The 26,571-nt window shown below is 47.8% G+C and overlaps 2 protein-coding genes across 7 annotated transcripts in view; one reads left to right on the forward strand and one right to left on the reverse strand.

Moving 5' to 3' along the window:
• Positions 1-153: 153 nt before the first annotated feature.
• ADPRHL2 (ADP-ribosylhydrolase like 2) lies at positions 154-7,561 on the forward strand. The gene is made up of 6 exons (XM_024202918.2): positions 154-354; positions 1,071-1,167; positions 2,130-2,337; positions 2,454-2,638; positions 3,572-3,672; positions 4,251-7,561. Exons 2-6 carry the CDS (start codon positions 1,100-1,102, stop codon positions 4,541-4,543), a joined length of 855 nt encoding a protein of 284 aa, XP_024058686.1. The 5' UTR covers positions 154-354; positions 1,071-1,099; the 3' UTR covers positions 4,544-7,561.
• A 2,151-nt stretch (positions 7,562-9,712) lies between these two features.
• Positions 9,713-26,571, reverse strand: part of COL8A2 (collagen type VIII alpha 2 chain) — a 143,683-nt gene continuing 126,824 nt past the window's right edge. For all 6 annotated transcript variants that reach the window (XM_024202913.1, XM_024202911.2, XM_029912663.1 and 3 more), the window contains one exon: positions 9,713-14,716. In XM_024202913.1, coding sequence (XP_024058681.1) covers positions 12,795-14,716 — 1,922 coding nt within the window. In that variant the 3' untranslated portion in view covers positions 9,713-12,794. The remainder of the gene's footprint in view (positions 14,717-26,571) is intronic.

Below are 26,571 nucleotides of genomic sequence, written 5' to 3' on the forward strand. Positions count from 1 at the left end.
GGGGCCCTGCCCCCACACCCCCAGGCACTAGCTCCGCCCCCATTTCTCCCAGATCCTAGCCCCTCCCCCCTCCGGGGGCCCCGCCCCCGGTTACCAGTCCCCGCCCCCCTGCCCTCGGCCGGAAGAAGATGGCGGCGGCGCTGGCGGGCGGGGCGCTGGGCCGGGTCCCTGCGCGGCTCCCGCCGGCCCGGGGCCGGTTCCGGGGCTGCCTGGCCGGGGCGCTGCTCGGGGACTGCCTGGGCGCCACCTTCGAGGGCAGGGAGGTGGTGGCGCTGCCCGAGCTGCTGCGCTTCCTCCGCGGCCTGGAGCCGCCGGGCCCGGCCGGGGGCAGCGGCGAGGAGGCGGATGGCAAAGGTGGGGGCCGGGGTGGGGTTCACGCACCCTGCCCTGCCCCCCCCCCCCGGGCCCCTGCCCCCCCCCCCCCGCACACTCTGTTCTGCCCTGGGGGTGTGAACCACCCAGTCCAAACTGCCCGAGGTTAGTCGCTTTCATGCAGGAGGCGTGTGTGGGGGAGAGAATTTTTTTTAGAAAAAGCAGCTGTCACTTGAAAACTGCCCCCAGTTGGTGCAGGACTGGTACCTGGAACCACTTTGAATTCATTCTTTTGAAATAATTAGATTCCACGTTGACTGTGTTTCTGTCACATTAATCCCAGATCACTGGTCTTGTTTCTCTTACTGACACCGCCACCTAGGGTGACCAGACAGCAAATGTGAAAAATTGGGACAGGGGGTGGGGGGGGATAGGAGCCTACGTAAGAAAAAGACCCAAAAATCAGGACTGTCCCTATAAAATCGGGACATCTGGTCACCGTACTGCCACCTAATGTATTACTAGTGAAGGCGTGTTCCTCCACCGCTGTAGTTGCGCCTCTGCAGTCAGTGACAATTTTTAATCTCTCCCAAGGCCTGCTAAGAGAGCGGAGTGTCTGGAAATACAGCCAAGGCTTTTATACTCCAGATTCACAGAGAATTCTCCTAGCAGTAGAGAAATAGGATTGGGATTCTAGAGGAGCAATAGGACCTCTTGGTGTTTGGATGATCATCTGGTATTTTTGCCTTCCCTTTCAGAAACGCTCTGCTACACAGATGACACAGCCATGGCCAGGTGTGTGGTGCGGTCCCTGCTAGCCAAGGGAGAGTTTGATCAAGTTGATATGGCCAGGAGGTAAGGAGTTGCAGTCACCACAACAGGGAGAACTGTGTTGCTTTTGCAAGTGATAGTGAGTGAAAGCTAAGCAGCCACTTTGAGCTGTTCCCGTTCAGTCCAGGAAAGTGCAGAGGAATTCAGTCTGAAGTGGCCGCCTATTTGTGTGGAGAGACTAAAAAGAGCAGTGGCCCCAATGCTGCAATTTGGCCTGTGCCTGCAGGGTTTGTGCCATCCTAGATTCTCATTGACTTCAGTGTCATTAGAGTGGCATCTCAAATCTGATGTTGAAACTAAACAGGGGGGACACTGTCAATGTAACTTGTGTTGTAAGCAAACAAGTTTGTATACTTTTGTTATTAAAAGCACTTCAGTGTTTCAAAATTATTCCCTTTCTAGTTTACTTATTGCTTGGTATGCTTTTTACACTTCCCTGAGCTTTGGGCAATGAAAATCTTTGAAGTCAGTTTGTTTTATAGTCCGTTTCCCATTCAGATACTTGGTGCTGAAGCGTTTGGGTTTCAAATGGTGAAAAGCAAAGGTTTAATTGTTTAAAAACTGTCTCCATTGGACTTGAACAAACAATATTTCTGCCTGCCTGTGACTAGTAAAAATGTTTCCAATTAGTTTTTAAAGTATATCTTAAAACATCAAAAAGTCAAGAGCTGAAACCAGTGATTTACACAAATAGATATAGTCAGTACAACCACATGGTCCAACCTCTGTTATCCTCATCCACCCAGGTCTTTGGGGCAGGGATTTTTCTCTTTCTACAGCACATATCTGTACAGCACCTAGCGCAGTGGGGCCAGGATACTTGCTGAGGTCTCTGGATGTTACTCTGATGCAAAGAATAATAAGGCTTTATAAAAGCATCTTTCAAAAAAAGATTTTAGTAGCAGACCAAATGTAAGTTGAAACTGTCCCTTTCCAGTGTGGTTTTTCTAATTCCTATGTAATTGCTGCTGTTTTACCTTTGGCAGATTTGCTGAGGAGCACAAGAAGGAGCCAGATCGGGGCTATGGGATGGCAGTCGTCAAAGTGTTCAAGAAACTTCTGAGCCCCAAGTGCAGTGATGTGTTTGAGCCAGCCCGAGTGCAGTTTAATGGGAAAGGCTCCTACGGCAACGGTGGTGCTATGAGGGTAGCAGGCGTTTCGCTGATTTACCCTGAGGTTCAGGATGTGAAGAAGGTGCATTACAGGGAGGTTGTTCAGGCACTGGGGCTCCCAGATCTCTGCTGATGGGATGGGGTTTGGTGATTCTCTTTTACTCTGGTTTCCTAATGATTTTTTTTTTTAATCCACAGTTTGCGAAGCTCAGTGCTGAGTTGACACATGCCAACTCACTTGGCTATAACGGAGCCATCCTGCAGGCGCTGGCAGTGCACCTCGCCCTGCAGGGAGAGCTCAGTCGGGAAAGCTTCCTGGAGCAGCTGATCGGCCACATGGAGGATGTGGAGGCAGATGATAAATCTTTGGCTGATGCGCGAGCGTAAGTAGGGCTCAGAGAGTTGCATTGTGTCCTCCATATGGAATTTGGTCTAGTTCACAGCAGTGTCTTTCTCTTGACTCTGTACGGCTGTCTACCTAATGCCTCATAGATTGCACTCTGTCCTGTCTCTCGATGCTATTCTGTGCATGGGAAGTGTGAGATTTTCCTTCATGTCATTAGGCTGTGTTTTGATTTTAGCTGCATGGCTTTTCCTGTGACTGGGAAACTCATGTTTGAAAATACAGACTCCTCGCCTCTCTCTAGAAGTGGGCTGCAGAGCCTCTCTTGCCACACACTCCGCTGCCATGAACACGTCTCCCAGTCTGTCCTGGTGTGAATGTCCTCGGAGTGAGGAGTGAGAAATTCCTCCAGGTTCCATTTCCCTCTGCCTCTCCCCCTCAGTCCAAGCCAGTACCTTTATGGAGTGGAAGAGTGTGGTTGTGATTCATAAAAGCCGTCCAACCTGCTGGCTGCATGCTGTTAGGTCTAGCTTCTCCTCCCTGTCCCGTAAGCAATTTGTGAGACTTCAGTTCGTCCTCTCCCATATCTGGCCTTTCCAAGAGAGTTGACTTGCTGCAGACTGGTAAGATGGGTCCTTTTCTTTCCTCCTCTGAAGCCCTCATTCATTCATTTCAGTTTGACGTGCTCTCAGAACAGCTTTGCTTTGAGGTTCTTGCTCGTTCTCCGCATGTGTACAGGAGGTCTCAATAGACATGGCCATGGTTCAAACACCTGGAAATGTGGGAAGATTCACTCCTATAGCCACTAACGTATCTTTTTTCGGAAAGTCTGGGTCCCTGGGAGCCCTCTGTTTGGACACCTCTTCATAGGCTGGGTTGTATTAGATCAAATCAAGCAGATTGCTCCCTGGTGGCAGGGAGGGAAAAGTCACTGGAGCAGAGCATTTGTTACATTCCTGTCTCTTGTCTCCAGGATGGGTTTTGAAGAATTACCATTTTCAAGGCGTCTTAAGAAGATCAAGGAATTTTTGGAGCTTAGCACCGTTCCAAAGTCAGATGTATTGCTTGAGTTGGGTAAGCACCTTTCTTCCTACAGGGATTCAGGAAAAGCCATGGGGCAGGGCCAGCTTAGGGAGCCTGTGGTTAGTGCTTTCCTGGACTTCTGCCTCTTGCTCGCCAGACCAGCCGGGGGTTGGATGTGTTGCAAAAACTGCATGTTCAGCCCTGTGGAAAGAGTGTGTGACCCGCTCTGTGGTGACTCCCTCCCCGAGGGCAGCCTTGGTGGATGAAAGGCTCTCTTTCCAAGAGAAGAATAATGCCGAATTTTCCAAGATCTCATCTTAATGACAGTCCATCAGTCAGATCTTCCTTCTGGACACCGGGCAACCCAATGATGTTACAGGTTAGACTGTGCCTGGGCATAGTTGGGTGCATGTTCCTGACTGGAATGGTAGTGGGGTGCTGATCAAGAATGAGACCAGCGGAGAGCATGGGATGGAAAGAAACTTGCATAGCGTCTACCCGCACTTCACCTGGCTTGAACCAGCCATATTAGAGTTTGAAATTGGCAATAAGATGAGCTCATGAACTAAATTAGGGAAGGGATGTAACTGTCCTGTTTTGTCACTGAATGTGGTTGGTTTTATTAACAGGCAATGGCATTGCTGCTCTGGAGTCTGTCCCCACTGCGATTTACTCCTTCTTGCGCTCCATGAAATCCGACCCAGATATTCCCGATCACTACAACAACCTACAGAGGGTCATCATCTACTGTATCTCTCTGGGTGGAGACACAGATACCATAGCTACCATGGCTGGAGCCATTGCAGGAGCTTATTATGGGGAGGAGCAGGTACCCCCATGCTGGGAGCAGAGCTGCGAAGCTTTTCAAGAGACAGAGATGCTGGCAAATAGCTTGCACGAACTCTACTGCCAACGACTTTGAGCCACAGAAGTGGTGTCTTGTGCCAACGTTAAAGCAAGTGGCTACCTCTGCCTCATTGATCAGATCCATAGCAAATGGGTCCACCTTGTCTTTAATGATCTGTAACCTGTCCAAGCCCAGAATGGCACTTGCTGTCATGTGTCGCATGGTAGAAGTGAGACTTGGACCTTGTTTTTCTGTTACAATTGATCTGGAGGGTGCTTGCACAGAGAGCTTTGGACGATGGAATCTGTTGTCCCACCAAAGCACAGAGGCAGTATCTGGTTCTGATGAGATTTCTGCTTCTTACCAAGGCCTCTCCTCCTGTCAGTGTCTCATTCTGTCATACAACTTGTCCAAGCTTCAAGTGGGGTCTAAATCCAGGAACCAGCTTCCTGTCATCTGTTTCCAGATTCCACAGACTTCCATTCAGATGTTCACAGCCTAACCTTCAGGAAGCACTTCGGTTGCGCCATACCCATATTGCAATTCTTTTGTCGTCTTTACTCTCTGCGTTACACCTGTGCCTGACTCCTTAAACTTTCCATTGCCTTATGCACCAGACTGCGACCTTCCGGAATGCTGCTCTTGCTCTGGTTACTCTCTCTCCTCCCAGTGCCTAATCTGTGCTGTGCTATCCTTGCACCCCATTCTGCACACCTGGTGTCCAATGCATGTGGCAAGGTCACTAGTAAACCAGTGGGAAGAGATGTAGTAAAACCTAGTGGTACCTTAGGCCCAAATCTTGGTCCCATTGAAGTCAGTGACAAAAATCCGATTGACTTCAGCGGGAACAGGATGCAACTTTAATTGCTTTCAACCTCTACACCTGCTTGGGATTGTCTAAAAGTGGACAGGAGGACGGTTTCAGTTGAGAATTCACTTCTGTTAAGAAAGGGCTCATGTACTAGGAGACCGTGCAAATGGTAGAAGATGTATTAGAAAACAGTGTTCTGCAGTGGGATGTTTAAAAACGTGCCCAGTCAAGCAGGCAGAGAGGAAATAATCTGAGTCTGTATGCAAGCTGAGTTGTGGAAATAATGTGTTTTGAAATGTCTATAGTAATTACAGAAAACAAAGAAATAAATACCATCGTGTTTGCAGGCAGCTATCGTATGGAAATGGGTATAAATCCGAATATTCCAAAGATTTTACTAAAACTGGGAAGTGAACACATTACTAATAGGGGGCTTATTTCCTGCTGATGTCAGAAGAAAGTTATTGTGTGTACATATGAACAGTCTGGTTGTAATTGGGTTATTCCTCACCTTTCCTGTACTTTGCTTCCCTAGAGTACCAGTCTATTGCGTGAAGCTTTAATGGATTTTCCGTGTATACACATGACTATTTGTCCTATAAATATGTGGAATTATGGGTCCACTGTATTTATAGACTGTGCTGCAGATCTGAGAAGTAAAACATTATATCTTCAAGAGACTTTTCAAGGAAGACATTTAAAAACAAATTTTCTGTTTAAACTGAGCTTGTTTTTCTTTTGAATGGAAAGAAGTTGTGGAGCTTGCACAGGTTAGCTGTTTATAAAGTCTAGCTTTTCCTAAGCTAGGATTGAAATGTGTTTTTCTTAAAAGTAATCCAATCACTTAGGATCATTGAAGGAAAATACAGGAACGGTGGCTAATTATCAAAGTAAAGGAGTTGTGTTGCATAAAGCAGTCATTAGCTTGGAGCCTTATTTGACCTCAGCCTCTTTAGGAAGCAAACTAAAGTTTGGACGACTTGGACAAAGAGATGTTCTTTATACGTGCTTCTGGTATGGAGCCTTTCCTAGCCGGGGTAGAAATTCCTGGCCATTCAACTGTAGCTGAACTTGGAACCCAGTAGGGAAAATCTTTATGCACATTTGCGCAGACTAATTGGACTGGAGCCTGTTCTCCAGTGGTGGTGTGTAGGGATGGGAGTTTCCTGTGTGGAAACCTTGTGGATCAGTGGCAGGCTCTTGAAGTGTTGCAGTGAAAATGACAGCTCAGCTGCAGAAGGCCTTGGTCATCTTCTGTGTCCTCTTTCACAGCTCTGCCAACCGGATCCCGGTCTTTTTCCTGTGACCTTTGACGTTCATGCAGAGCACAATTCATCTACTGGTAAAAAGCTCAGCGCGCTTCAGCCAGAGCAGATGCTAGTCCCCTGGCAGCATTTCCCATATGTCCAAACACCAGTGACCATACAGGCTCCCAGCAAAGAAACTGCGCTCAGACTTGTGTAATGCCTGTGATGATGAGTCAGTAACATCACTGGAGCTATGGTTGATGGGCTGAGTAAGGGACTTGGTTTTCCTGTTGTGTTAAGGCACCATTTATAAATCTGGCTCCATTACTTCCCCATCACCTTCCTGTCTGGGCTCCCCATATTCTTATTGGAGCTTTCGAGGCTTCCCCAGCATCAAATTTCCTCTGCAGTCACCTCCTGCAAGCCTCAGTATACTTGGCTGGAAAGTGCCCTGTGGGTGTCACCTGTAGTAATTTGCCAAGCCCTGCTCCAGCTGGGTAGCTGCAGGAGACCATTGGGTCTGTTGGCAGGAGCAGAAAGATCTGTGCCCTCTCCTTGGGGTTCTTTGTTATAAGATTGCAGACAGCTTTGAAGTTTAGCACTGCTAGTTATTCCAGTGCAGAGGGCATTTAGCCTTTACCCTGTGTTAAGTGCAAAGGTGGTTGTGCTGACGCCATCACAGTGTGGGGTTTGGGAATGATCCTGATTGCGTTTTCCCAGATCTTGCCTCAGCAGTTATAACAGTTCTGAAATTAACCCTGCTTCCATCTCCCTTCATGACTGATTTTGGCCTTTACTGAGCAGCACTGGTGGGGGAGGGTGCACTGGGTGCAGAACTAGTCATAAGTGTACTAATGTGGTGATAATTTTACTAGACCATAACTGCACTTTAAATGCCATCTTTGGGCTTTATTGTATGTAATTCTATTTATAGTTTTACCCTCTACCTATATATGTCCCTGTATGGGGGCAGCCAGCCTCTTGTGAGGCTAAATTGGAAGGGGAATCATAGGAAAGGCTTTAGGCTATTTCCGCCCCCCCACTTCTCTTCTTTCAAGACTCAGCCTGAAACTGCTTCGTTATGGTTTCTTAAAAATGTTTCTCCGGAAAGCAGGATGAAAGCATTTCCAGGTCAATTAATGGCATCTTGTGAGGAGCCGGGCCTCCTGCTTCATTTGCAGTAAGTTTAATTCTTGAAATCTGCTGTAAAAACTGTTCTCACAATGGCTGCTTTTGTTTACAAGCAGTGAATGGCGAGACTGTCGTGGTAAAAGTGGGTAATGCCTGTTAACAGTAGAGGGAGTTTAATGCACTGCATGGCAATTGCATGGCCCCAAAGTATTTCAGTGCTGGAGTTTTCACTCGAGTCTTGCTTGTAGAAAATACTTGCAATAAAGAAGAGCAATGGGTGGAAAGGAGTCAACTGCTGGAGCCTTGCTGCTAGAATCAGTTCAGATTATTTATTATGTCTAGCGCACCAAAAGTGTCCTGGGAATATTAATAAGATGCACCAAGATGACACTTTGCCTTACACCCCTAAATGTAACAGGGTTTAAAGGGACATGTCAACTTAAAATTCACATTTCTGCCTGGAAATGTTTCACTGGCTATAGTTAACATTCCCAATTAGGAGACTTGAAAGAGATCACTTAATAAATATTTTTTCCCTCTTTGTTTCCTTTGTGCCTCTGGCAGCACTTCATGTATTAGTCAGTTTCAACATTTCCCCAGCATAGTCAGCCAGTCCCTTTTGTCTGTGGAGAGAGAGAGTTTTTAAAATAAGGGAATGTGATTATAAAAGCACAAGAAAATAGCAGTCAGGGGACACAGAGGCAGGGTGGTATCTAAAACTAGTGATTTTTTTTAATTGACTAGCTTTCAAAATGATATTGCTTAAAACAAAACAACCTTCCTCCTCACCCCCACCCCCAAAGAAAACAAACTGATGGAATCAATGATGATTAAAGCCCAAAGAACTGAGCTGCATTCTCACCGGCTTCTTTTTACGGGGAAGAAGGTAAATGGGTAGCATAGTCCGTATACATATTGGAATTTGTTATGGTGGCAAGGGTAGTCATAACCAGCTAGCACAATCTGGTATTCTTCATAGTTTTGGAAGCTTGAATAGAAACTCTGCATTGTTACTTAAAATTCCTGTCTCCTTCCCCATCATAGAAGGCACGCATGCTGCTCTCTCCTTGAGAAGGAGCTTGGGAGTGATGGGTGAGCTCCTGGCTTTGGGTTCATTTTTAATTTCTAGCAAAACCCCATTTTTCCAGGAAAGGAAACTCCAGCATGCACTCCTGTGCCTTAAATTCCTCAACGTAATAATTGCCAGGTAGAAGAGGAAAAAATGTTGCAATATTTGGAAGGCCCCAAATTTCACCATCTTCCTTTAAGGAACTTCTGGACTGTGGCTGTGAGGCAATGTGGAATAAGTTTTTCCTATGTTGATCAGGGAGCAGGATAGATGCCATCTCCTATTACCATTCTCTCAAGCTAAGTCTGAGTTGAGTGGGCAACCGGGAGGTGACAGACTTTGAATGAAAGCTGATACCCTCAGCCTATGCCAGTTGTGCGATCTCATTCCAGTTCCTAGGGGACAGTTACTTACATTACCAAAATCAACCCTCACCTTTGCCACAATTGGTCCACTCAATGGCAGTCTTAGCAGATAAACCATGGACTGAATGGACTATGAAGGCTTAAGTACCCCTTCCTCTGGGTGCACACTGGTGGGGTGTTGCAGGGAAGCCTGTTTCACTGCCAGTGACCAGGATGCGTTCCTGTTGCATGAAGAGAAGAGAGGACTTCCGTATCTAAGGCTGTGCATATTACAAAGGAGAGCTCATAGGGCAGGCAGGATGAGCTGAGACCTATGATTATGGCCAGACTTATACAAGGGTATTTCAGAAGTGGTACTTTGAATATAGAAACTTCGTCTTATTGTTTGGGTGCTGGCTGCTGCTACAGAAGGTGTGGGTTCAAATGTGAGCTCTGACATAGACTCCTTGGGTGAGCCATGGACTATTCCCGTGCCTCCTGTCCCCAGAACAATGGGATATTAATCTTTCCTTCGCCTGTTCAGACTGTAAGCTCGTGGAGCAGGGGTTATCTCTTACTATGTGTAGGTGCTCCTGCAATACAAATAAATCATAATAGGACAAAGGCACAGCTGAGATGATCTTTTATACAATAAGTTTTATTGATGTTGTGTCAATACAATCAAGTACTGTAGTTTTAGTTCTGAAGAGGCCAGTTTCCGATCACAATCAAAGAGAAGGCATTTTAAACCAATTTTACTATGACAGACAGAGCATGTAATAGGTATTTTTACAAAAACTAAAATCCTCTATATACTAGGTTAGAAAAGAAGATACTAGAGGCAAACTTAAAAAAAAAAAAAAAAGTAAGAATTTGTATATAAAAAACGCACACTGTAATGTAGTTTTCATAGTTAAAAATTGACAAACTTCATCCATCCCAACCATTTTTTGTATGTGTGTGACTGATACCAACATCCCAAGTGCTCACACCCATGACAGAAAATAAACCTTCCTGCTGGCAAATATTACATACTGCGTACTTCAAAAGAAATCTTCCTGACAATATCTGGTTTACTGAACACCTTCCCTCCTTCACCCTGTGCATCGTTTCCTAGCCTCCCTGTGTGTGTAATATCCTTGTCATTCAATTACTGTGTAAATGTAACAGGTTATAGAGCTGCAGAAGAGTGATTATGGTTTCTGCTCTGCACATGAAGGGAAAGTGAAATTGCAAAATATTTTCTACAGAACTGAATGAGTTAATATTTGCGTTTGGTTATAATGTGCATTTCTGTCACTGTTTTTGCCAGCCAGAACCAGAGGATTGAATTAATAACAAAACCAAACCAGGACTGAACGTAGGTTAGAACACAGTATAAATAAGTTGCTTTGTCGGGTAACAGGCTTAAACTTCCACCCTTGAGTGAATTTTCAACTGTGTGGAAGTTCCTTACCCTACTGCAGGTAGCATATGTAAGTTACCATCTCTGCCTCTGGCAGTGTTACGTGGTTCAAGGAGTGAGACCTCTTTGCTCTGAAATGAAGGGGTCTGCTGTATTATCAACTTGAGTTCACTGTGGTTCTCTGCAGGAAAATACATTTAAACCAAGAAGACAGAAGCCCCATGCCGGCACTGTCCTTTCAAGTGTGGATTTGAAGAGAGAAATTGAGCTCCTTTTCTTCAAATTTTAGGTCTTTACTTTATGGTTCCTATTTCGAATGGGAAATCGAAGAACCGCTTACCAACAGAATCTGGGCCGTGAAGGGCTCTGACATTCTTCTGCCTTCAGGAATTAAAAACATCTGACAGAATTCAAAATATCAGGCTGTATTTGTCTTTGTTAAAAGTTCCATCGCTTCACAACCTGCTCTTGTAAATCCGAATAAAAACTAAAACAAAGGGGAGGGGAGACCCAATTCCAGATTCTGTCTGAAATGTTAGTCTATGGAATTTTTTTCTTTAGCTTCCTTCTTTTTGTTTCCTGTTTTGTAATTCAGGGATGGGCGTGTTTTTGTAAATAGAAGCCCTGGATGGCAAGACACACAAATGCAGTGTAGTTTAAGAAAAAAAAAATCTATGTTTAAATAGTTTTATCTACAATAAATCTGGAGAATAATATTAAGTCACATTCTTACACTCTCTCTCTCCTTTGGCCGTATTATAGGCATCATGGACATTTGAGAGTAATGAACACTGAGCTATTGACTAAATTAATTTCAGCTATTTTCTTAGGCACATGTCTTTGTAGAAAGGAATTCAGTATATTATATGTGGCTTAACTTCAACAGCGTTCTATCTACCCAGCGTGAGAAGAATCTCTTTAGTAACTTTTAAATGCAATGGTCTGTAGCCATTTTACCTTACCGCACGCTGCAAAGCAACAGGCTTCAATTGTTCCAGTTTGCAAAGGCCAGCGCAGCCACGTGGTCAAGAGCTGGGCACACCAAAAGCTGTAATAAACCTTGTAACCCATATTCAAATCAATGACGTTTCAAGCATTATTGAGGCAAAGTGGTAACAACAGGACAAACATGAAATGATTTTTTTCCTAAGTCACAGAACCCTGCACGCAGACCGGTGCACCTTTCAAAGATATGTATTGCACTATACTTGTAAATAACATTGTTAAGTAGATAATAGCACCGTTGTAAAAGGAATGCATGGAAAGGTAGAATGAATGCTTTTTTTTTTTTTAATAAGTTCCCCAAGGGGAAGGGAAAAAAAGTGTACACATCCTGAAAGGTAGACATTAAAAGTAAGTTGTCCATAAATGGCACCTTAAAGAAAGCAGAGCTAAACCGTCCATGAAATCAGCTAGTAGCAATGTAAGCCATGCTTGCAGCGCCATCCTTGGATTGTCAGATAATAAAACGTTCATAAGCCCAAACAAGTCTGTGGGCTACAGAAATATATGTGATAGAACTGGCCCTTTGACTTGCCAATGCAGGAATTAATACAAGGTCAAGGAACATTGTTCATCACAGGGGGTCCCAAATTCCCTGAATGGCTTTGGAGTATATCGGCACCCATCCTATTGCCAGGTGCTACTAATGATGTTTTTTGTTCCTCAAGATTTTTTCTTAAATATTTACTTATAAAAAGGTGCTTCTGCAAAGTGTTCCCCTTTTGATGACTAAATCCACCCACCCTGATCGAATCCGAGAGACTGATTCAAGCGTCAATGAGATTGAAATGTGGGGAAATGATTGATTGGGAAGGTGATAGTCAATCCATCAGGAATCTCCACTGCTCTAGAGATTTGAGATTGCTTAGGATCCCTGGATTGGCTAACGAATATGCAAAATGGCTTTATTTAACTAGTACTCAACAGCGGGAACAAGGGCACTTGATTATAAACCAAGAAGGGTCTAGATTCTTCAGCTTTCCTCCTCTGACTTAAAGAACAATGTAGTTGCATAGCTAGATCCTAGCCAGCCTGAGCTAGTTTCTGTGTTTGATGTGCAGTCACAAAGGTAAAATTTATTCCAAAGACACCTCCCCCACTTGCCCCCCCCCCCCAAGAAACAACAAAGGCTCCTTTCCCCTTATCCTCTCGACTCCTTGAGTGAACAGTGTGAAGCGAGGTCCTGCGCCAATGACTTGCGCGTTCTTCCCAGTGATTTTTCTTTTTTGTATTTCTTTTATTTTTTAAAAAAAATTATTAAAAAAACAAGACAGTTTATGGCTAAAGTGGGTAAAAAGGGGAAACACCCAACAGCTGTTATGTGGGGCAAAGCAGGAAGCCGGAGAAAGAGGAGTGGATGTATTCTGTGGAGTACAGCCCATTGGCTTGGTCCGAGGGCATTTGGACCCAGACTTGGTCATTCTCTTTGAGTTCGAGCACTGCGCTGCCTGAGGCTTGATCCAGGTAGCCTTTTTTGTACTCGTCGTAGGTGTATGTGGCGGGCACATTGTTCTTATAAAGTGCCACCCAGACATTAGTCCCTTTGACGTGCACGTGGTAGGCAAAGTAATAGATGCCGGAGATGGGGCAGGTGAATATCCCAGTGGCTGGATTGTAGGCGTTGTGCCCGTTGTACAAAGTCCTGTCGAATTTGACTGGCATGCCAGAGGCTGGGAACGGGGAGGTCAGGATGGCCGTGAAAGCGGGTGCTATCCGGGCAGAGAGCTCCCCTTTGCCATACTGTGGCTTCCCAGGCTTACCATTCCCTAACACCGCTCCTTCCACGCCTCCATCCGGCAAGTGCAGTCCAGCGATGCCTGTCTCGTCGAACACCCCTGGTGCCCCGGGGGGACCAGGCGGCCCTGGTGGTCCTGGGGGTCCGTTTAATCCACGTGTCCCTGGTATTCCAGGTGGGCCAATGGGTCCTGTAATGCCAGGCTCCCCTACCTTCCCCTCCCCTGGAGGGCCTGGGAGGCCAGGTTCCCCTTTCAGCCCTGGTAAGCCCTGTGGCCCCATGGGACCAGAAGGGCCTTGTAGGCCTGGAATACCAGATGGGCCCCTCAGGCCTGGCTGGCCTGGAATTCCTGCATCTCCCTTTGGTCCCAGGCTACCTGTTAACCCTGGCACCCCAGGAATCCCTGTGAACCCTGGTTCTCCTTTTGGCCCTGTGGGGCCAGGTGGTCCCTGAGACCCAGGCAAACCTCTCTCTCCAGAGACCCCTGGTTTCCCTGCAAAACCGTTTGGCCCTTGGTCTCCACGCATCCCTGGTATTCCTGGGGGCCCAGGCAGCCCAACCTCACCTTTGAGGCCTGGCAGCCCATGTTTGCCTGGCAAGCCCATGGAGCCTGGCACCCCGGGGGATCCAATGACACCCTGCGGGCCCTGCTCGCCTGCTTCCCCATCCATGCCCGGTTCCCCTTTGTCGCCAATGGCTCCTGGGATCCCAGGTTGCCCACGATCTCCTTTTAAGCCCGGCAAACCTGGTTTCCCATAGCCTGCGGGCCCAGGTAAACCGGGAAGGCCACGGATCCCGGGTTCTCCCTTTGGCCCCACAGGGCCTTGCATACCTGGAACCCCTCCGACGCCCGGGATGCCTATTCCATCAATGCCTGGTGGCCCCCGTGGCCCCATCGGCCCAGGTTCCCCATTGATCCCAGGGGCTCCAGATGGGCCCATCTCGCCTTTCCCCCCTGGAGCACCTGGTAAGCCATTGAACCCTGGTTTCCCAATGCCGTTTGGCCCTGGAGGCCCAGCGGGGCCGGGGGGGCCTCCATTTCCTCGGGGACCCGGAAACCCTGGCTTCCCAACGCCATTTTCACCCTTTAAGCCCCGCTCCCCCCGAAGCCCTGGCTCCCCTTTTGGCCCAGGCTCACCCCGAAATCCTGGTAGACCTGGAGTGCCCTGCATGCCTGGTTTCCCATTGACTGAGATGCCTGCTGGCCCAGGCAATCCTGGCGGGCCAGGTAATCCTCTCTGGCCATGCTCACCTCTCAGGCCGGGTTCACCTTTGAGGCCGGCCATCCCTTTCATACCTGCCTTTCCTGGAAGCCCTGGGATACCTGGTTTGCCAACACCAGAAAATCCAGGGGGCCCAGCAGGGCCTGGCTGGCCATGAAGTCCGGGTTTCCCAGTGCCTGGTTTTCCTGGATAGCCTGGGGGGCCTGGAGGTCCTCTTGGGCCTGGCTTTCCTGGGGGGCCTGGCTCCCCTTTGAGATCCATCGGCAGGAGCGGTTGCATGTCTGTTAAGAGCAAGAGACACCAAACCCTTACTGGATAAGTGAGGAAAGGCCTAGTGCCCACCCACTACCAGGAGAAGCAGAACCTCAGCGTCATGCGAGGAGAAGCCATGGTGGCTAGTGCTGAGTGTTAGTGAAGTCACAGCCCAGAGCCTCAGAAGGATTTAGGAGGCTAACGCCCACTGATTTTTAATAGGATTTAGGCGCCTAAATACCTTTTGAGGCTCTGAGCTGTACCGCCTTGTTAAATGGAGATATTGCTATAAACCCTCCCGCTGACGTTGGAAATGAATATTTGTGAAGCACTTTGAGAGTCTGAGATGAAAGGTGCTCTGAAAGCCTGGGGGTGGGGTATCATTAACTATACATAAGTTACACACCCAGGGGCTCCTTTTTCTGTAATGGTAGGTTGTAGGAATGTACGTTAGCACCAGATGAAAAGAGGCCTGTTCAGACACAGTTTCATTTATGGCTGATTTAGAAATAGCTAAAACAAGTCCCACCGGGTACTTGAACATTAAATGGGGAGTCCGACCAATTTGCTCAACCAACCATGGGGGGAAAAACTGAATACAGATGAACAATTCAGACTTGCTGTGCTCAAGGTAATGCAAAAGGAAAAGAGTGAACTTGTAGCTTTTACTGAGACTAAAGATGGTGGCTTCACGGATGCCCTGCTGTCTGTTTATCAGTGTGGTGGCAAGGCTAATAGTATCAGCCATGATATTCTTTGGAGTGCGGGCTAACTCTGGGACGTTTTTGATAGTTTCCGAGGCCCCTGTGCTTCCACTGATGCTTCTAACAGCATCTAGAGTTATCATTAGGGCATCTTCAATGAGCAATATAGGCATTTGCAAATAGTAACAAGCTAAATTCACCAAATTCACAGATGATGCAAAATCAGTGTTTGGGTTGGGAAAAAAAATCTATGACTTAGAGTTATTATCACTGTTGATATTATAGTAGCACCTAGAACCCCAAACAAGACTGGGCCACCCTCACTGTAGCACCTAGAACCCCAATCAAAACTGGGCCCCTCACTGTGCTTGACACCATCCAAACAGCTAGTAAGCGAGTCCATGCTCAAAAACAGCTTACAGTCTAACATATAAAATAGTCAGAAAGGAAGGAGTATAATTAGGCCCATCAACAGAGGCACAAAGAACTTAAGGCCCAGCGCCTTAAAGGTAGTCAGACTCGTAAGGTCCATTGAAATCAATGGGCATTAGGTGCCTAAATATCTCTGAGGATCGGGACCGAAGTGACTTGGTCACACAGGAGGTCTTGGCAAAGGTGGGGACTGAATCCACATCTCTTTAGCCCCAGCGCCTTATTCACAAGCCTGACCTTCCTCTAGACATGCATCGAGCCAAGCAGTGACAGAGGAGGCTTCACACACTGCCCCACCAATGAGCGTAAGGCCTGTTGTTGCAGAACTATCACTAGAAACATGAGCATTGGCTAGCCTCCAGGGTCCCTGCCAACCCTTAGTTTCTCCATTGCCAGTATGGCCAAGCATGCCAATTAGCATCAGCAGTGAGGGTGATTTTTAGGGGGCTGTTTTTACATGTTCCCGAGGACCTGAGGACTTCTCCCCCCAAGTCATTCATACTGGCTACAAAAGAGCCATCAGCGGGTAATGGGTTTCAGTCATTCCGAAAGAGTGTGTTGGTGTTGAAAGGCACAGCCAAAATTAACGGTACCCTATCACCAATCCGCTGATAGTCCTATAATGGTTTTCTCTTACTAGGCTGACTACAGTGCTTTAGGATATTTTCTTGGGAGAGCAGCTAGGTAATTGCTTTGTCATTTGTGCATTCATGTAAGATGTGTCTGTGTTCATTGGCGCAGTCCCACTTGCCTATGGAGTGTAGCATTGGGGAGGAAACTTTAAACACACTGAGAATGTAGACAAAGCCAATTGCTGCAAAGGAAATGCAACAGCAATACCATCTCGGACTGATTCAGCACAGCTGGGAGTAGGTCCTAAGCACTTGCCATTTAGAGAATTATAGTGGTTTTGCAAAGGGCCATAAGAAAAAAGAAAAAGGAAAATGCATCAGAAAAGGACGTGGAGATGGAAGTGTAGGCGATCCAGAGTGTGTCACAATTGCTAGTCACTACAGCTCGGTACTCTTGGTGCAGGAGCAGCGTGAGTCCCCGGACCAGAGTAGCCCAGGCATGGCTTCACTTCCCACCTGAGAAGTGGGTGAAAATTTTGACTGGCTCTCGTCCCAGGTAGGTTTGATAGAAGAGAGATTTGATGGTTACTTATACACGTTTCTAAAAACAAGTTTCAGACTGGTAGCTATGGTAGTCTGTATCAGCAAAAAGAACAGGAGTCCTTGTGGCACCTTAGAGACTAACAAATGTATTTGAGCATAAGCTTTCATGGGCTACAGCCCACTTCATCGGATGCATGCAGTGGAAAATACAGTAGGAAGATAGATATATATATACACAGAGAACATGAAAAAATGGGTGTTGCCATACCAACTCTAATGAGACTAATTGATTAAGGTGGGCCTCATTAGAGTTGGTATGGCAACACCCAGCAACACCCATTTTTTCATGTTCTCTGTGTATATATATCTTCCTACTGTATTTTCCACTGCATGCATCCCATGAAGTGGGCTTTAGTCCACGAAAGCTTATGCTCAAATACATTTGTTAGTCTTTAAGGTGCCACAAGTACTCTAAAAACAAGGACTCTGATTGGCTGGCAAAGACTTCTCATTGCCCTGTCTATGACTGTATAGCCAAATGTGACCAAAATGTAGCAAACTGGCTACAACAGCCAACCTTTATAAAAGTGATCACAGAAGCATCAGGTACCAGGGCAGCATCTGGCCCTTTGTGTCTGAGTTTATGTAATTAGGTAATCTCAGTGGCTAGATGGAACGCAAATGAGTCTCAAAGTGTTGGATGCTGTTTACATGGGAGGTTTGTTTCCTACTCCAATTCTGGTATCTGTATACACCATGTGTCTCTACAGTCACTGTTTACAAATGGAAGAGGCTGTGCCTGGAGACATTTGGATCACGTTTGCCTTTAGAAAGGGAGGTTTCTGTTCCATTTAGTTGTCCTCCTAAACTGTGCAGTCAAAGGTTTTACTCTTTGATGTGCATTGATTTACCCATGTATTAGGAGTTAAGATTACTTTATTAGGCCATATCTAGCTTGCCTCACAGATTACTGGCTGTAATGTGAAAGGGCCAAATTTACAATGCGCTTCACGCACCCTGCCATATTTGCCTGGAAGCAGAATAGAGCCCAAACTCATTTCACAAGGAAGAACCATCTAATGATTTATATGACAGTAACATCTAGTGGCTCCAGCTGAGATCAGGGGCCCATTGTGCTGGACATTGTTCGTACACACAGCAGGAGACAATGCTAGCATGAAGGGCTTGCAATCTAGATGGACAAAGGCTGGGAGTGGAGAACTGACTTGCCCAAAGCCACACAGCAGAGCCGGGGGGGAAAAATTAACCAGCGACTTCTGGCCCTGACCTCTGAACCACACTGTCCCACAGCCAAGGTTGGCTTTGGATCATGGCTCCTGTCATCAGCCAGGTTCAAACCGGTGACTTGCATGTGCGGAGTATGGTCTCGCACAAAGTTCTCCCGCGGCCAACCATATAAACCACCCAACGGTTTGCTCCTAGTGTATGGAACTGTACATGGGCTACAACCCCAGTAGGACACTATGGGGAGGAAGGAGGAGCATGCAAACTGTTTGGTGGTTGCAAGTGGCTGGATGGGACAGTTGATGCAGCGGCACACTACTGAGTCACATTGCACTGAGGACAGACACGGCACAAACCGAAAACGAAAGAAAGATGCTGTCTTCTGATTGCTTCTCATACTCCGCAAGAGGAGAGTTTTCATTCTCTGCAAGAGATCTGGTTATGGATTCTCTAAGGCCTGCAGCCCCACAAGTAAACGTAGGGAGAGGAGGAAGCTGTCTATCTGCATTCTACCCACCCATCCACCATCTGAGAGAAAAGCTTCAAGCTACACCCACTGCCTTGCTAGAGCCCACTAACCCATGGGCAGACAGATGCTCTGAATGCCAGACGCTGGACGCACAGGCCTAGCTGTCGGTCCTGGCTTTAGAAGGAGTTGAGAATGGTAAAAGGGAAGGGAAGGTCTGGGGCTGCCTGGTTCAATGCTCTGGGCAAAGGAAGTTCAAAAGTTCCAGGAGGGGGAAGGTAAAAGAGAAGTGGGTGCTGGAAAGAAACAGAATCTGTGTTGGGAACAGAGCCAGGTCCATCCCCTGGAGACTGAGGAGTCAGTGTGCTGAGTGAGGACATAAAAGCAAGGAAACCGTGGGGCTGGATGGATCTGCCAACACTAGGAGATTTTGCTCAGTCAATGGGGAAAGATTACATGAGATTTAAGGCACAGGCGGTAAAAATAATAAAGGCAGCAGAGAAGGCCCCAGCTAAGTATCAAAGGGGCTTTTCCTTTAAGCACAAAAATTAGCCCTGGTCATTTCAACCAAGTCTGGAAACGTGGTTATTTTTCTTTCGTTAATGGAAACATATTCAGGGCTTAGGCTTTCCTGAGCTTATCTGCATATCAAAGACTTGCCCACATCCTCTGCTCTAATAGAGGTCACATGGTTATCTTGATTAAGGAAATACTTGTCTATCAAGACATCGCCACTGATTTCTGCAGTCGAGAAAAAAGAACGATTTAAACTGTGTGCTTAAGCAGATTTCTGGAAAATATCTTCCCTGGAAAATTATTTCAATATGTGGGTTTTTTTTTTCTTTTCTTCTTGTGCTGGATGCTATGGTTTGTAAGAATTAGTTTTCTAGGTCATTTCGCATGGAATCAGAACATGGAGATACAGCTGAGCCCATGAAGGAGGGGGCAGGGAAAAAAAAACTCACCAAAAGAAACAGCCAGATGTGAGTTGCCAGCTTGTGGGCAGCCAAGAAAGCAGACAGGAAAACCAAACCGGGGACGTTAGCACAGAGAAATTGGGACATTACAGCCCCAACGGTATCCAATTTCAGGAGACCGTGTCTTACCACAGACGCATGTCTCGGAGAGTCTGCGTTTCACAGCAATAGCAAGGGGTTATGTGCTCCCCTCTGTGTATGAGCAAAACAACCATGAATGCTAATGGAAACAGCCACCTGGGAGTCTGGGAGGGAAAACAATAGACAGAGCCTCTACAGAAGGTCTCGCCTCAGGTCCAGAAGGAAGGTTTCAACCTAATTCCAGAACAAAGGAATTTTCAGCTCAATGGTCCGTCTAGCTTGGTCTCTGACAGTGGCCAGCATCAGCTGCTTCAGAGGAAGGTGCAAGAAATTTCATAATGGCCTGTGATGGAATAATGTGCCAACGATAAGAAGTTTCTTCCTGACCTCAAGCAGCCAGTGGTTGGCCTATGCCCTGAACCATGAGGGCTGATACATCCCTGATGAATTGTCATCCTAGTTACTATACCTGTGGGGGGTTCTGTTATTCATAACAACGGCTAATCCTTTTTTTTTTAATGTTGCTGAGCTGTTGGCCTCAGTAATGCCATGTGACAGTCAGTTCCACAGGCTAATTATGTACATGGTAGCTTGGGCCAATGGTTATCTAGTCCACCATCCCATCTTTAGCTGTGGTCAGCACCTGATAAGGTGTGGGGGAAAAAACACCCTTAATGCTCACTGCCTTTCCTCTCCAGTGGAAATACAGTTAACTCTTATGGCCAAACAATGGTTGTCATTTCTGGAGATCTTTTACAAGGCAGCAACTATCTTCCCACCTTGAGTACACCATCACCATGTTCTCTCTGAACTCACTCTTCTCTGTCTTCATGCCATGGAACTACTCAACCCTTCCTCATTCTGTGGGGGCAGCCCAAAGAGTTCACCCTACGAAGCAGCTCCTTTCCCTTGTCCTACCAGCACCCCTTAGGGCAGTTTACAACGAAGACACTGTCAGCTTCAGCTGGGGTTGCCAGGGAATATAAACAGGGCATAGGAAACCACGCAACAAATCCCAGTGGCTACCGGAGAGGTTGGCAGCATTACGTTCTAAATCAGTAGCCCCATCCAAACGTTCGGTGTGTTGAGTAACCTGGAAAATGCAGATCAATCCAGAGAAGATTCCAAGACATATCAAACAGGCTTCTTACATATAGATCACCTCGTCTTCAAAATCCTTAATGAGCTCTCCCATGTGTCATACATTAGGACTTTGTTCTTGAACATGTAGTGGTTCTAAGACCTTCTCTTGCTCATGTGGCCTGTGGAGACTCCTCTTGACAGTTTATCGTGGAGATTTTCTTGCTTGCCCAGGTTTTTTTTTGCCTATGGCTGGATAAACTTCTGCCTGGTTTCCTTTCATTTCTGCTGGCCTTGACGTTCTCTCCAGGCATTTCATTTTCTTCCAGAGGCCAGAGCTCAGCAGATCACAGGGATCAATAGAGAGCCATGAGGGGAAGAACGAACAGACGGCGCTTAATGGGATTAAAGTTGGAAGGGAACATATAAAAATAATCGTCGTCTTGGCAAGGGAAGTTTCACATTTAGCAGGACATGAGGGAGCTGCTGAGATGTTAACTGGAGGCCTCTTGACTTCATACGAGCAGCCACTCTACAAGGTGTGCGGGGCTTAGTTATTCACTGGATTTTCCGTAAACATTTTAATATAGGTGAAAGTTGCGGGCTTGGCAGCTTCTGAAGACTGCAGGGTAGGTCCTGCTCCGTGCAGCAGTAGCCCGCGGGTTCCCCCCAACTGCCCTGCTGTTAATATGTCTCTGGAGGAGCCACCTTTAAGGGAAATGGGGGAGCTCAGTCTCTGTGGACCATTCCCACACCTTGGGCTCCTTGCCCAGCCTCAGATGGGGAAAAAATTATAGGGGTTGTTTCTGTGGTTTAGACACTTGCCCTTGGAGCTGGGCAGAGAACCTACAAACTCATTTCATAGAAAGGCCACGGAACAATTGCCAGATGGTAGCAATTGTTTGGTCGCTGCTGTGGGAGGGGTGAGGACTGACCACTCCCAGCAGGCAAAGGCAAGACCCTGGTCAATAGCTGAACGAAGGGGCTCATCGGCTCTCTGGGGAAGATGTGGGGCTGCTCTGAGAAGGCAGTGCTACCTCAGGGGGATCAAAGACACAGTCCTTTTGCCCCACCAGGATGGGAAACAGGTGCTCAGGCTTAGTCTGATAAATACACACGTTAGCAAGGCAGGAGGCTGCGGTGTGTAATCTGCCATGGTGAGCCAGCAAAAGGCTCTGACTTAACTAATGCTTTATTCCATGTACAGTCAGGGATCTCTGCTCCGCAGTGCGAGGCGCTGCACGTGCACACACACGCCTAGTGCCCTGCCCCAAAGCCCTTACACTCCTGTGCTTCCACCTCTGCACAGAGACCAAGTTCAGTCAGAGTTTTGGCTCCTTCACACGAAGCTGCCTTTAAATCCAAGACTAGGACATGAACAGGATCCTCTCACGCGGCTCTGTGTTACATCTGGGCTGAAGTGGGACTAAGTGATGCCTAAGCCACCCTCTGCCCAGGCGGGAATTGTACCTTAAACACGTTTCCAGGTCATGGCAGCCCAAAAACACAGGCCCTTCCTGAACACTCTGTTCCTGCACGTGGGACGAACAGCGACACGGAGCCCAAACCTACGCCCGTGTGCAGGTGCAAACTGTTCTGATTTGCGTGACCCTTGTAGGCAGAGCTACTGCTGCGGGGAAGCAATTTCCTCTGCTCCTTGGAAAGACCAGGCAGGGTCTGGGGAGCAGCTGCCCTCAGAGGGTGGGACACACCTGCTACGCTGCCCAGCCCCTGAGAGGCAGTAATAATTACCCCCTTCTGCAGACTTGGCCAAGGTCACACAACAGGTCAGAGGCAGACGCAGGACTAGAACAGGTAACGGCTGTGCTGTAACCACTAGCCCCCATGCCCCCACATTTAGCTAGGGGGAATCGAGCCCACAGCACACTCAGATCAAGGTACAGCAGATAAGGGGCTACAGTCTTTGTGTTTTTTTTGTTAGCATGGCTCAAAAATGGGTAGAATTAGTTGTTCTCATGCAGCCACACGAAAGAGCCTGGTTCACTGATTAATATGGTGACCAGACAGCAAATGTGAAAAATCAGGACGGGGTGGGGGGTAATAGGAGCCTATATAAGAAAAAGACCCAAAAATCGGGACTGTCCCTATAAAATCGGGACAGCTGGTCACCCTACTGATTAATTAGTTCATTCATTAATCATTCATGTTCATCAGCTGTGTTTATTTTTAAGCACTGACCACACACTTGGCGAGGGCTGTGCGTGAAGGTGGGAAAGGCCCCTTGACCCACCCCTATACCATAACTCTGCCCCCTTGGTTTGCACATCGCCACAGAGCGCAGTGGCATCACATAGCCAAACACTACCAGGGAGGGCCAGCTTTTTAAAGGTGTTTAGAGGCCTAACCCCTAGTGACTCCAATGGGCGTTAGGTGCGTCGGTGCTTTTGAAAATATCACTATCTGCGGCTACTTTTAAAAATCGGGCTGTTAGCGCTGTTAAAGTCTGTTCCTCAGCCAGCTGCCCCTGCTAATCATGTCTGAACTCTGACCTCCACCTTCCAAGGATCACCAGGTGCTGAGCAAATGCTGATTTAGCTACGTCTCTTAACCCTCTGTGTCAGGTGGGTAAGTATCATTACCCCATTTGACAGATGGGGAAACCGAGGCAGAGACAGATTTAAGTGCCCAAAGCTGCGCACGTGCCCAGGATCACAAAGTGAGTTGGAGTCAGAGCCTGGAATGAAAACAAGGCAGCCAGTTCCCCTACTCTAACCACTGGACCTGCGCATGGTTTGTCAACCATTGCCAACAGGTTGCAAGGGGTCCCTGTATTCATGGCTCTTTGAGGGGCCAGGAGCAACATTTGTCTGTTGTAACATGAGGCCAAGACCCAGACGAGGGGGAGAAATCACTGACACCAGCTAACATGTAAATCTGGTCCCCAGTCACTCATGGGCTGCTCTCTCTTTCCCAAGCGCAGTATGCTGCTTGGGGCAGTACGCACTGAGCTCAGCATCTCTTCGAGACACCAGCGGGCTTCAGGCACAGATTTCTATGGCAAACATGATCCCCAAAGAAAATAAAAAGGAAGCTGATACTCTCCTAGCCAAGCTTGGGGCAGCATTTTACTGACATGAAAGGATAAGGAGTCTTTTTGGGGGTGAAGCAGTTTGACTGCTCACTTCCCATTAAATCCCATTGGTGCAAGAGCACCAGAGAGAGTCTGGGCATTTAGGGACCCTGCAGCAGCTGGGGAACTTAACTGAAGGGGGGAGAACCAGATTTAAATGAGACCAATAGGTCTGAGTGGTATTTTGTCATTCGCACAACAAAAAGGCTATGAAGAAATCCCGCGGGGATAGTTGGGTTCCAGATAACCCTGCTTACGCGCTCTACACAAACATGCAAGGTCTAGGTGAATAATACATCCTGCTGTTCTGGCTGATGGCGTCTAAACCACAGCCCACAGTGAGCACCACTAGAGGGCTCACAAACTATTTAAATAGGCGCAACCCTATTCCGCTACAATACAAGGTCCCAGGGCAATTCTCTTTTCTCCTGCACTCTAGGTAACCTTCTAATGCCCAGCTATCCGCATTAGCAGGCTGTGGTGGGCTCTGAAGCCATTAATACAGGGCCCTTGTGTGTATTTAATACCCATGACTGTTGCTCACTTTTGCCCTATAATAATGGGAAAGGTTTGGAGCAGACCCAAAGGAGCAGAAGGCAAAGTCCAGCCTGGCGCCCCGTAAGTAAACCCTGCACCGCACTAAAGAGACCACCGCGATCTGTCCTGATGCATAGCTGTGTTTTTAAAGTTCCCTTTTCCTGTTTTTAAAATGTATTTTTTTTTAAATCGCACCAGTAGTTAACATTTTAACGGTTTTTAGTGCCACCCACCTGGCTCAGGTCTCGGAGACAACACAGCATCTCTGGAGAGCGGTGTTGGCGAAGCTGATACCAATGCAGACGGGCACAGTGCTAAGCAGGTTATAAAAACCGAGCTAGAGATACGTCTGGGGCTAGACAGACCGGCCCAGATCCTCACAGGGATTTAGGTGCCCAAATACCTTTGAGGCTCTGGCCTTGGTTGTGAGAACTACGTCCTCTGGTGCTATGGCTCGCTGGGCTTGCATTGTAATGTGCGCCTCGGGACGGCTCGAACCAGGAGGAAGCTGAATGACCTGAACAGAATCAAATTTCCTGTGCCAGGGGGAGGTGCAGGGCAACAGCTGGAATCACCACGGAGACTCATAAAGTATAATTATCCATTCAGCTAGATTTGGGGGGGCAGGGGTGTACCGTCGAGCCTCGTCCTTGGGGATCAGGCTTTCACTTACACCAGCTCCCCAGGAAAGAGGCCTCACTCCCCTTGGCTGAGGGAACTGGGATTGTTTAGTCTCCAGAAGAGAAGAATGAGGGGGGATTTGATAGCTGCTTTCAACTACCTGAAGGGGGGTTCCAAAGAGGATGGAGCTCGGCTGTTCTCAGTGGTGGCAGATGACAGAACAAGGAGCAATGGTCTCAAGTTGCAGTGGGGGAGGTCCAGGTTGGATATTAGGAAACCCTATTTCACTAGGAGGGTGGTGAAGCACTGAATGGGTTACCTAGGGAGGTGGTGGAGTCTCCTTCCTTGGAGGTTTTTAAGGCCCGGCTTGACAAAGCCCTGGCTGGGATGATTTAGTTGGGAATTGGTCCTGCTTTGAGCAGGGGGTTGGACTAGATGACCTCTTGAGGTCCCTTCCAACCCTGATATTCTATGATTGGGGTATTAATTAACAGTCAGGGAGCAAAATGTTTGTTTTTTTCCCCCTTTGCAATTTAGAAAAGCAACTCGGCTTTTTAGAAAGGTAACTCCTGACATGTTCACTAGGTGGCACCAGCAAGCTAGGAACCCAGCCTGCAATCGCTCAGTCTCCCCGGCCACTCAGGTCTTGGCTTAGCCCTGAAACCCATCCTGCGAGGCTCATTTTTAACCCCTCTCTCCTGACAGCCCTTCAGGGTCAATTGCACACAGGGACCGTCTGGAGCTGCCGCAGGATCCTCCCCTGGCGACGCATCAAGCGCTTTAACCGGGGGGCGTTCCAGGCCCTGCCACAGCGTTGCCTTTCTACAGACCGGGGGAACTGGGCGCTGAGTGGGGCAGTGACTTGCCCATGGCACCGCCAGAGATAGGCCTCAGGAATCCTGATTCCTTCTTTATCCCAAACCAGCCTTCCCCCCCCAACACAGCCTCCCATGCAGCAGTGCAACTGCAGGGCGAGGTGACGCTGAGCCTTGGGAGAGGGGGTGCCAGCAGGGGCATCGCCGCCAGCCAAACCGGGTGGACGCGACAGTCCGAACGGGCCAGCAGCGGTGCCGGACCCCGCCAGCTCTCACTGACTGACTAGTGCCAGAGTTGGAGCGGTGAGTGGCGTGGTTCCCTGCCACACCCTTTGGGTGCCCCCCCCGAGGGGAAAGTGACGCGTGAAACCGGAACCAAAGTCAGTTTTTTTTTTTTTTTTTTTAATCGAAAGCAAAAAGGGTAAAATGCTGGAAATGAAATAAAACCTTTCATTTGACCCAACCCCATTTTTTTGTCTTTTGTTTGGAGCTGCGAGAGCCAAAACCTCTGTCAGTCGCTAAGCTCTACCGAGGAGCCAGAGGGCCTGGTCGAGCAGCATGTCTAACACTGGGTTCAGGGAAGAAAGCTGGGGGGGGAAAGGGCACGAGAGCGCGTAGCCACAGCCCAGCTGACAATGACTGAGCCACCACGGTCTACCCACGCTCAGGGCCCCTTACGGACACGTGGTCAGAGACAGTGCCTGCCTTGGAGAGCTTACA

Source organism: Terrapene carolina, unplaced genomic scaffold, assembly GCF_002925995.2.
Source record: "Terrapene carolina triunguis isolate 2854851 unplaced genomic scaffold, T_m_triunguis-2.0 Scaffold236, whole genome shotgun sequence".
NCBI lineage: Eukaryota > Metazoa > Chordata > Testudines > Emydidae > Terrapene > Terrapene triunguis.